The sequence below is a fragment of the Ovis aries genome, chromosome 4 (assembly GCF_016772045.2).
Source record: "Ovis aries strain OAR_USU_Benz2616 breed Rambouillet chromosome 4, ARS-UI_Ramb_v3.0, whole genome shotgun sequence".
Taxonomy (NCBI): Eukaryota; Metazoa; Chordata; class Mammalia; order Artiodactyla; family Bovidae; genus Ovis; species Ovis aries.
The window spans coordinates 61,683,439-61,695,610 of NC_056057.1; the positions used below are offsets into that span (position 1 = coordinate 61,683,439).

General features: G+C 42.0%; 1 protein-coding gene across 6 annotated transcripts in view; it reads left to right on the forward strand.

Annotated features, from left to right (window-relative positions):
* Positions 1–12,172, forward strand: part of ELMO1 (engulfment and cell motility 1) — a 581,422-nt gene that overhangs the window by 221,848 nt on the left and 347,402 nt on the right. For all 6 annotated transcript variants that reach the window (XM_060414767.1, XM_027968620.3, XM_060414768.1 and 3 more), the window contains 3 exons: positions 3,256–3,306; positions 6,015–6,137; positions 7,786–7,917. In XM_060414767.1, coding sequence (XP_060270750.1) covers positions 3,256–3,306; positions 6,015–6,137; positions 7,786–7,917 — 306 coding nt within the window. The remainder of the gene's footprint in view (positions 1–3,255; positions 3,307–6,014; positions 6,138–7,785; positions 7,918–12,172) is intronic.

Sequence of the window (12,172 nt, forward strand, 5' to 3'; positions counted from 1 at the left end):
CTGTCACGGCCCTGCTTCCTGCCTGTTTTGTGCAAAGACTTCCCCTCAGACATCATTTGTCACTAGATGCAATCATACTGCGTGCACTGTTTATTCTTAAAAATGCTTTTAGAACTAAACCTGACTTTGTGGACATCTTTCCATGTCATATCTGTACAGGCAGACCTCGTTTTCCTGCATTTTGCTTTATTGTGCCTCACAGATGCTAATATATATATATAAATTGAATGTCTGTGACAACCCTGCACCAACCAAGTTTACTGGCACCATTATCCAACAGCATTTATTCACGTGGTGTCTTTGGTAATTCCTGCAAATTTTCAAGCTCTCCATCAGCAAACAAGATAATGAGTCAATGAAGACTTAGATGATGTTACGATCTTTTAGCAGTCTGTCCTGTGCTTAGTAGCTCGGTCATGTCCGACTCTTTGCAACCCCATGGACTGTAGCCCACCAGACTCTTCTGTTCATGGGAATCCTCCAGGCAGGCGGGGTGGAGTGAGTTACCTTGTCTTCCTGCAAGGGATCTTCCCTACCCAGGGGTCGAGCCTAGGTCCCCCGCATTGCAGGTGGATTCTTTATCATTGCAACCACCAGCAATAAAGTATTCTTAATGGTTCACTCAAACCATTCCTTAATATTGGACAAAAAATCCATGATGTGGATGAGGATTTTTCCATTTTCTCTCTGATCAAACACTAGTTCCTTTAGGAGGGTAAAAAAATGTTTTATGTACTTTGTTTTCTTAGATATAATGTATTGCATACTTAATAGACCTCAGTATAGTGTAAACATAACTTTTGTGTGCACTTGGAAGCTAAAATATTAGTGTGAGCTAATATTAATCAAGGTATTTGCTATATTATAGCAGTCTGTAACTGAACTTGCAATATCTCTGAGGTATGCTTGTATTCATATCCATATTTATATTTGTCTATATCCAGGATATATATTTTTATCCTGGAGAAGGAAGTGGAAGCTCACTCTAGTATTCTTGCCTGGACAATTCCATGAACAGAGGAGCCTGGCAGGCTACAGTCCATGAGGTCGCAAGAGTCAGACACAGCTTAGTGACTAAACCAAAATCATATACTTTTATATCATCCTAATGATATAAAATATTCTCCATAGATTCTCAAGTTCTCTCAAATCATTCTTTAATATTGGCCGAAATAAAATCCATGATACGGACAAGGATTTTTCCGTTTTCTCTCTGATCACGCTCCAGTTCCTTTAAGAGGGTAGCAGACTGTTTTATCAAACATTCATTGCCTACTCTGTGTCAGTCATTGTGCTGTGGGCTGGGAATACAAAAATAAAAAGGACAGTCTGTGTGCCCTTGAGAGGACCATACTCTTCTGCAGAAGATAAATATCATAAACAGATCACTATAATAACTGCTCTAGTAGATGTTGGAAGTATATCATTCCTTCTAACTTATTTTAAAACTTTATAAGTTGATAGACTAATATGGACTTCCTGATGGCTCAGCAGTAAAGAATCTCCCTGCAATACACTAGATACAGGAGACATGGATTTGATCTCTCGATTGGGAAGATCCCCTGGAGGAGGAAATAGCAACCCACTCCAGTATTCTTGCCTGGAGAATCCCATGGACAAAGGAGCCTGGAGGGCTATAATCCATGGGATCACAAAGAGCCAAACACGACTAATTGACTAAGCACATCTACCTCAGGCTAACATAGGCACAGAGGATTTGTGTGTGTGTGCCAATAAAGCAATACTTTTATTTATATAAAAGAAAAGGAATGAAAGGAATGTTGGGCCTTTGTTATTCATCTGGTCTGGTCCAAGAGAAAAAAAAAAGATGGACTCTTTCTGTTTTGATCATGAAGAAGGCATGCTTTCTTCACCCTGTGGAAGGGCAGTTCCTTCTGGATCACCGTTTAACTTATTTCTGAAGGTGTTCTTGTCCTTGCCTTCTTGTTTTTAAGAGGTTGGAAGAGGATTCAGCATTGGATTTTGACTGATGCCACCTCTGGCCTTTTTAGATCACCGTAGAGTATTTGTACGTGTGTCTCTTTGATGCTGTGGATGAGCGGGGACGTTATCATTAAGCTGTGATGTCTAACAGAGTGCTCCTAATTTCCATCCCTCTCTCTCCTACCTGCTTTCCTTCTGTGGTGGCGATGGCCGTTAGGTTGGTGTAGACAGCAGTGTTGACATCCTTGAGTGTCCTCTGACTGTAAGTCCCCACGTTCCCTTCGTCGGCACTCAGCAGGCCCTGCACCCTCATTCTGCTCCTGTCCAGCCCTGCCTGTGCACCCCCTTATACTTTCTCCCTGTGTTCTGAGTTCGCCTTGCTTTCTACAAGTTTATTTTGACCTTGATCAAATTCACGGTTGTGTTTTTAAATTATAACTTAGCTTCTTCTCTACTCAGTAAGAGTGGTGACCCTCAAATTACCCCCTTCATCAATAAACATCCCAGTGACTTCCTGAATATGAGCAGTATTTTTCCTTTTGGATGTTTGTACCCCAATTGCATTCAACTGTTTAATTTTCCCTTAGTATCTATTTGACAATGTTTAGAAAGAGCATCTGTAAATCATGTCATTTAATAAAACCACCTGCAGAAACTCTATGCCAGTCAGGTAGACCAATGCACAGTCTGCAGAACTGAGGCTCAGGGAGACTGGGTGTGGACCTAGAGCATAGCTCTGCCCAGATGTCTGTCCTTTGCTAAAACTTCACTCAGTTCATTTACATAGACTATTAAACCTTGGGATATATACTACTCAATGTTTGGTTTTGCACAGATGCAGATGAAATGGCTTTTAGAAGTCTTAGATCTTTAAAGTGATGGCTCTCTAGTATTGAAATCTCTTAGGTGCGGGCATATGTTGCCTTGTAGTGACAACTCTCTGCACATATATATTCTAATAAAAGCTGATGAGCCATTTCAGTGGAGAGCCACTGCTCTCATTTGGAGTGTTTGATTTTGATTTAGTACTCACCTTTTCCTGGAAGGAAGAAATTCTAAAAAAGAAACAAAAAGAAAAAGAAAGAAGTCACCGGTGCTAAATTTCTTTCCTTTGTTTTTGGACATTGCTGTATTATCTAAACAACATTTACAAAGTCAGTTGAGTGGTACTGTCCATTTGAGCCCTTTCTTTGGTAAGAAATACTGCTGATATCCAGTTTTGAAGCACACCCCAGAATAAAGTCATCTGGGGCCACGTGGAAATGTTTCTTTCTAACTGATGCTTTTCTATCTGCGTGTTTTCTTCCACAGGAGATGGCGAATATTTTGGCTCAGAAGCAATTGCGTTCCATCATCTTAACGGTGAGTACCTGTGTGCTGTGAGCACCTTGCTGGGGAAGAAGGGTCTGGTGGATTTATAGATCTCCTCTTTTGGTGTGGTTTTGTGGTTTGTCCTGTGACTTGCTTCTGTGATCAAGCAGTGGGAAGTAGAAAGGCGGTAAAAGTGTGCTTTTGGAAATGGAATAAATAAAGCTTTCCTCCAGGGATGGCCTTGTGATTGGAGGGCGGGGGTCCCTGGAAGAGAGAAATGCCTTGTGGCAGGTTTATTATAACTCACCAGAGCTTTAGCTTTGTATTTAAGGAAATTAGGGACTCCCTGACTTTAACAAATCCACCAATATGAGCAAATACCATTTTTAATGAGGAAACTAAAGAGAAACATATCAGACTCTGAGAGAAGTCCTGAAATTTTGACCATCATTTTCCTGGGCCACTTTATCAGAGAAAGGCAGAAAGGTCAGCCATGAAACCCACTCATTCACTGTGATGCAAAAAATACCTGAAACCTCAGTTAAGAAGAGGCTTTACATGTTATGTTGTAAATGTTTAGAAGTAAATCAAATAGCAAGATTTCTTGAGGCCTTATCTATTGCTTGACTTTTAACTAAAGGCTGAAAGAAACATGTGTGATTGATTCTTCTGCTTACCAAAAAAAAAAAAAAGAAGAAGAAAGATTTATGCTTGTGTAATTCCAAAAAGGAGTTCTGCAAACATACAGTTACACACACACACACACACACACACACACACACACACACACACACACACATTCCAATACCATGAGGCCATTAAAAATTAAAAACCTTATGGGGGCAAATAAAATAAATATTCTAGAATCCAAAGCCAATAATAATAACTATGATTTGTCATCAAGTTTGATGTTAAACTTCCTGGCTGTTAAGGATAAAGAGAAACCATATGAGCGTACTTTTCATTACTTGATAAAAGGGGTACCCTAGGTCTTTGGAGGATGACATATTTCCACCCCCTGGAACTGGAATCTGAAACGGGGATTGTCAGAACATTCTAATATATTCTTTGTCCAAGAATGGTTTTGTAGAAATTGCAGAGGGATTCAAAATACGTTTATTTTTCATACTCACTCTCAATAAAAGTGGAAGCAACAATATTAATCATAGAGAAATGAAGGTATTTGTGTAGGGGGTGGAGAGCAGGGTGATGAAAGAGTAGAAACTGGGATTAAAGTCTTAGCCTGTTGTTGATATCACCTTGGTGTGGCAGTTGAAGTTAGAATGCCCAGAGATGGAGTGGGTGAAATGACTATAGCTACCATGTCTCAAAGATCAGTTTACTTCAATGTGACTTTTTAAATGAGACCTTGATGATTGGAAGTTTAAGATTGGTTGGTATTCTCTGGCAAGAACTTGGAGTGTAGATACTGTTGAGTTGCTAATAAAATAAATAGCCATATACTTTAGTGTCCATACACTTTGGACATTAAACATATACCAAGAAATAACATTCTGTTGGGAAGATTGGAAGATATGAGGTTTGATTTTTCCCCATCACATTGCTTGGCTTCCCACCCTCCAACCCACCTGATTTTGGTTCAGCGACTTCCTTCTGTGTCTTGTTCTTCACTCCACCTCTCCTTTAATTGGCTATTTTATCATGGTGCTCAGAGCCAGGCTGTGGAGTCCAGGTACACGCCAGGTTCAGGGTACCCAGAGAAAATTCCTTGAGACAGCAAGACATGGTTGGGCCTAGCAATTCAAAATAACTCATTCGAGTGGGTGTTTCACCACTTTGACTGGTTGGTTGGCATTTTACAAAGTATTCATTTATTTATTTGCCTGTACTGGGTCTCAGCTGAAGCATGCAGGATCTAATTCCCTGACTAGGGATCGAGCCTGGGCCTCCTGCACTGGGAGCACAGAGTCTTAGCCACTGAACCACCAGGAACATCTCTAGTTGACTGGCATGTTCAAGGCACAGCTGTGGTTTCTGCCAAAGCAGATGCATATTAGGTCCGAGTCTTGAATTCCATTTCAAACCCAGCCCTTGACGGGACAAAGGCCCACATATTATAGTCTCCTGCCCCTCCTTTTATATTCATTCCATTTTGGTTCTGTTTCTAAGGGGAAGGGTCATTTTCTAAAGAAAATTCACTCACTGCATTGTGGGGGTAGTGGCCACCATATAGTGTCCACAGGGAATTAATGACAGATCTGGTAGTTACTTTGCCTTTGTGTGATGCTTCTAAAGCTTTCCCAGTTTAGACGTGGGATCACTTCTCAGAGACAGCTGTAGGGTAAGAGGATGGCAGAAGTGCTTACAGTGCCTGTGTACCATTTATTTTTCTGGCAAGGCAAGCAGCCAAGGAGTGCTTCTGTTGTAGAAATCCATAGCTGTCCTCAAGATGCTCCCATTTCAGGCATACCTTCTCTTATATGGCTGTAATAGTCACCAAATGTCCATTTCCTGCTGCACTTCCACTCTTCCCTGAACACAATAGGTCTTTCCCCAGTTCTGGCCTAAAGATCAGGAACCTTACTGGGTCCTGAAATGTAAAGGAAGACTCCAGGGTCTCGCATGCACCCATCTTTCTCCTGAAGTGGTTCCACCCACCTTCATGCCCCGTGCTTCCAAATGAGGTCTTCTGAGGTTCTACTTGGCATCATGATGAGGGTGGGGTGGGTAAATTAGGTTATTTGCTGTTACTTTCTTCCTTTGTTTAAAAAAGTTTCACTCATGAACCATCTCCCTAGCATGTCATCCGAGCTCAGCGGGCCATCAACAATGAAATGGCACACCAGCTGTACGTGCTGCAGGTGCTGACCTTTAACCTTTTGGAAGATAGGATGATGACCAAGATGGACCCACAGGACCAGGTGAGTGCTCATTAGACAACAGTCGAAGCATATGAGGGAAAGAACATCCTTAAAGGTCTTTTCTTGAGCTTCTTAGAAACCAGGAGGCTTTTGATGATGATGATATTATTATCATCTCAGAACTTAGGGAAATGGATTTAAAATTTTGGTGAATCTAGAATCAGAGAGGGCTTCTCTGACAGCTCAGTGGGTAAAAACTCCTCTTGCAATGCAGAAGACACAGGAGACAGGAGTTCAATCCCTGGGTCAGGAAGATCTCCTGGAGTAGGAAATAGCAACTCACTCCAATATTCTTGCCTGGAAAATTCCATGGACAGAGGAGCCAGGCAGGCTATAGTCCAAAGGGTCGCAAATAGTTGGACATAACTAAGTGACTAAGCATGCATAGGATCATAGAATAAAATAAATGAATTGTTTTGTTAATGTATCGAACACATGCAGACTCTTTCCTTATTGGATAAGAAAGCCTGACGTCGCATGACTACAAATACTGACACTTGGCTCCAGTGCTTTCATTGGTGATAGCTTTGGAGTCAAGTCCCCAGGACACAGAGCCACTTGGCAGCTCTGGTGATATGGCTTCTACAGGCTGAGAGAGTATTTCCATTCTCCAGTGGTCAGAGCCATCGAGGCCCCAGGTTACATCTGATTTCTGGGCTTCCATTTCTGTCGGTTGGCTCTCTGCTATAGATCTCTCTAGGTCTCTGGCTGTTGTGCTTGAGAGGTTAAGTCTTGATCCAAAAGGCTCTGGGGGAACTTTACTGTGTGAAGACAGAGTGAGAGGAAACAGCTGGGAGCGCTGCTGTAGCATATTTGCAGCTTAAACAGCGCTGCAGCTTTGGAAAGGAAAACACTCGTTATTGGCACGTGAGGGTCTGATCTCTGGCAGATGTGGACACACATGCGAAGTGTGTAACCGCCGCAGCACTTCGTTTGTGGCGTGAGGCCACGCGATTCAGAATGATCCAGAGGCTTCCAGCGGCCGTCTAACGTGCCCCACACTTCTGGCAAGGCCAAGTGCAATCATCACAGAGAGATGAGACTGCCTTATGACTTTTAGTTCGAAAGGCAATGCGTCCAGAGGTGGAACAGCCCTCCCTTCTTGAAAACCTCCTCCTATTTATGTAAAAGATACATGCCTTTTTCTTATTGTGGTTAAACGTGCATCACAGAACCTTTACCGTTTTAACCATTTTTCAGATTTGTCTCTATGAAGTCACTTCTCAGTGGAGTTAGGGATCCCGTATCACCTACCTATTGTTCTTAAACCTTATGTGCGTCTCACTTTATTTCTGACAGTACAGGACTTCAAGATCCTCTAACTTGGCTTTTTCCAATCACAAGCCTTCCATCATATTTGGGGCCCTCATTGAGAATGTCACAGGGCAGTTGATACCAGAGCTTCAGGGGGCTTGGCCATGAGGATAATTGTGGAATAAAGCCAGGGCTGACCAGCAGGGAGAGTGGCAGGAGGGGGGAAAAAGTTCACAGAGCTGTAACTTAGAACACTGGTTGCCCTTTATCTGTTTTCCTTTTGCCTGTACCCAGTGATTCATTTAGACCCTGGGGAATGAGGGAGCAGATGAAACATCACAGAATGAAGGCAGCTCTCTCTCCCTCCCTTTTTTTTCCTTCCTAAACCCTTCAGGCTCAGCGGGACATCATATTTGAACTTCGAAGAATTGCTTTTGATGCAGAGTCTGAACCAAATAACAGCAGTGGCAGCATGGAGAAGCGCAAGTCCATGTACACCCGGGATTATAAAAAACTTGGCTTCATAGTAAGTAAGCCATCTCCAGTGAGCTCTCTCCTTCCAGCCCCCAGGGGCCTGACCTCAGCCTCATAAGCGATGTCTCCTCTGAGCGTGTGGTCCTCCTGTGCCTTGCAGAATAGTTCCCACATTTTCCAGATGTTTAGCTGGTTTGAACAGGATCACATGAAAGTCTCCTCTGGCTGCAGCGGAGTGGAATAACTTGTACAAGTGTGACTAATACTGAGCTTGTTTATTCAGTTCTGATTAAGTGTAACCAAGAGTAGTTAGCCCGGAAAGCATCTAGACTTCGTTAGATCTACTTCACAGGAGGCTGAAGATTCTGTTTAAATTAAACAGGTGATGGCAATTGTGAGAGAAACCTTATTTGGGACTGGTGACTGGGTTATTCGCATATGCCGATTCCATATCACAATCGGATTGAGAGTCTCCTGAAATTTAATCATGGTGTGACATGCAGTTTATATTGTCCTAAAAGTTTTGTCTTGCTATGGATGCTAATTAGTTACCACCTAGATTTTCTTTTTACTTAGTTTGCAGATCAGAACACAGCCTTGTCCTGAATATAATCTGTTGTTTTTGTTTCTGCTTCCGGTCCATTTTTGCTTTCATCATTATCACATTTCTATATGACCTTTGGCTTATTAACCTCAAATTCTGCAGGTGTAAATTTGGGTTTCTTTTTACCTCCTTCATAACCAACATGAATCAGACTTTTGTCTTCAGTAATTAGAAATCATCGGGCATTATTTTATAACTGCAAATACTCTTTCCTTGAATATACTTACACACACACTAATGTTAATATTCATTTGTACACATTGGTATTTATGCTTTATTGTTATTTGGAAAACCTTATCTTTTATGGGAATTCTTTGAAAATGTTTCCACATCAGTTATATGCATTGTTTTCATTGCTAAAGAGTTGTTTTTATATGAGTGTACTACAGTTTATTTAGCCAAGCTCTTTTACTGAGTATTTCAGTGTTTTAAAATTATAGATGAGTCAGCAATTAACATCTTTGCCTCTCGGTATTGATGTACATCCTTGATCATGTCATTAGGATAAATCCATGAAACTAACATTTCTATGATATATATTTTTAAAGCTTTTGATATCATCAAATTGCTTTCCATAAACACTGGGTAATTTCTACTTTAACCATTGGTGCATCAGAGTAACTTTTTTATAAACCTCTCTAATAATATTTGTAAAACTAGAAAAAAAATAATAATTTGATGTTATTCCTTTTTTACTGGTAGTCTTAACATGTTTTTTCTAAGAAGAACACTTCTGAAGCATTGTATTCAGCTTTGCAACTTGCTTTACAGAGCTTCATTTTTATGCTGTCATATCCCAAATTTTGACTTTGACCTTCCATTTAATCTTTTAGCTGAATCTGTTTTTCTAAATTTTAGCAAAAAACTCCAAGACTGATGGAGAGGTGAGAGTCCCTGTGCTTGGTGTGTGTCGATGATCAAGGTTCCAAGGTGGCCCTGGTCCTGCTCTCACCCACCGGTGTGTTGGCAGACTCTTTGCTAGGAGTTGCCTGTCGAATTGTGGATGCAGCTCACATTCTACCTCTCTGACAGTTCCTTCCAGGTTTTACTTTAATGCGTTGAGTGAGGAAAGTGAAAGTGAAAGTTAGTCGCCCAGTCCTGTCTGACTCTTTGTGACCCCGTGGACTGGAGCCTGCCAGGCTCTTATGACCATGGAATTATCCAGACAAGAATACTTGAGTGAGTTGCATTTCCTTCTCCAGGGGATCTTCCTGACCCAGGAATTGAACCCGGGTGTCCTGCATTGCAGGCAGATTCTTTACCTTTTGAACCACCAGGGAAGCCCCATGTTGAGCCAGGAGTCATATGCAAATCACCTGGGAAGTTGTGCAAAATCATCCAATCTCTTACCCTTAGGTCATACAGAATGGCAGGAAACAGACCGAGGTGTGTACATTTCGAACTGCTTCCCCTCGATCCTGATATTCTGTCCTGGAGGAGAGCCTGGTGCTAGGGTACAGTTGAGTTACTGCCATTCATGTTCCTCCTTTTGATACGACCTGGATTTCTAGTGCCTTTGAACAATGTGGAAAATGCAAAGTGAGCTTTTTACGCATACTGATCCCTGGACACAATGTGTCTCTGACCCAGGTCCTAGTGGGTTTTGTCGGGGGCAGTTGGGTCCCAGAACACACAGTGTTATCTGTTTTCTTGTCTGAGGGATGGAGGAGAGAGGGAAGTTGAGGAAAGACCACTCAGTAGGACTTGGATTATCCCAGCTTTTTGTGTTACTGCAGGTCTCTAGGAAGGATAGACTAAATGAGGGTGGGAGGTATGAGGCACCACCTTTTTTATTTCTGTGCATTAGTCCTGTGTGAAATCTCCAGGGTATCCCACAAGCCAAACTCTTGAGTGATTTTTCTCGATGAAGCTCCATCCGTCATAACATGATTGATAATTCCTTTCACAGTTGGCTTCTGGGGTCTGTCTCTGTCTTAGCTTTCAACGTCTGCTGAGTGTTTTTTGAGTACTTTGTGAGTACTTTATGAAGAATGTTGCATTTTTAAAGTAAAAGTTAAAATTATGTTGTTCTAAGGCCTTCAGCACTTATGTGGCCTCCACTCCAAGGATTTGAAAAGTCATTTTAAAAAAAGCAAAAATCTTGAACAGAGAATAACCAAAACGGAGTGTTGATTTTTCCCTGGTACTTTCTTTGAGCTTTCAATTTTAGTCCTTCCTCTGAAACTTCTTCCAGGCCACAATCTTGCATCAGGTAATGGAGAAACTGAAAAGACTAGTCAGTCATGATTTCTAATGCTAGAAATGATGTAACCACTTTCACAAGCAGAAATTTTCTCTTTTGACTACCTGTCAGCAGAAATAGACAGGCCTCGCTAATGGAAAGACAGGCTGGTGGTGCCACCTAGAGGCCATTGTGCAAAACGCAGAAAGCTGGTTGAGGACCTCAAGTGTCTGGCCCAGAAAGCTCTGGATGCTGGAAACTGTCCTGGTAAAGGAGTCTCTCTGTGCTTCCAAAGGAGGAGTAATCTTGTCTGTAAACTCCTTAGCGACCTCCTCCACAGTCTGAGATTTGAGTAACCTTTTGGATCTCTTTGAAGAAAAGTTCAAGTCATATAAGATTGTTATTCCTCGTTTTTACATCTCCTGAGTAGGCATTGCCCAGGAAACGTTAAATGACAAATTTTTGGAGTTGAGTGAGTCTAGATTTTAATTCCATGCTTCCCACTTAAAAAGCCACTTACTACTAGTGAGCCATTTATTAATAACTGGCCAGTAGGGCAGTTATTTGGGCTTCCCTGGTGGCTCAGTGGTAAAGAATCCGCCTGTAAAGCAGAAGACACAGGAGGCGCAGTTTCGATCCTGGGTTGAGAACATTCCCTGGAGAAGGGCATGGCAACCTACTCCAGTATTCTTGCTGGGAAAATCCCATGGATAGATGAGCCTGATGGGCTACAGTCCATAGGGTCGCAAAGAGTTGGACACAATTGAAGCGACTTAGCATGCAAGCATGGGGCAGTTATTTAACCTGTTTGGGTGTCAGCTTCCTCAGGATGAAACTGGGCAGATGCTCTTCTGTTTCACAGCTGCTGGAGGGCCCTTCAAGACCATCTTTTAGCAACTGGCCTTGCACCTGGCATGGCAGAGGCACCCAGCAAATGGCACCTCCTTCCCTTTCTTTTCGGAGAGCACGTATCAAGGAAATCATAGGCAGCTTTTTAAGTTTTCCGAAGTGGAGGGGCCGTTGCTCCAACAAGGCAAGAAGAACAGTTTGTTACCGGATAATAAAGCACGACACTTTCGAGAAGGCAGATGGGCCTCACATTTCTTCTCAGTGCAGCATCCCAACAGAGCAGATTTTTCTGGTGAAATCATTCTAAAGTCCCAATCTAAAGTGGCTAAATGGCTTGTATGGTTAGTCATAACACAGCAAAGCACTTGCTCTTAACACAAAGCTGCTTATTCTCCCAAGATCTTTTAGTTAATGGTTTCTGAGTTGCAAACTGGACATGCTTATAGATTCCCTGGTAAGAGGAGGGAGTCAAGGATGTCTGGGTTAGTACTAATCTTATTGGAACTTCTAAGGAGGGGCATGTGTGCTTCTCAACCTGACAGAAGGCAGATTCACATTTTTAGAATGATTTTATTTTGAAAACACAGGAAATACCTTTATACAGACCATGCCCTATTGACTATAATGGCCAGGAACTGTGCAGAATGCTTTGCATACTCTGAGAAGAGTTTG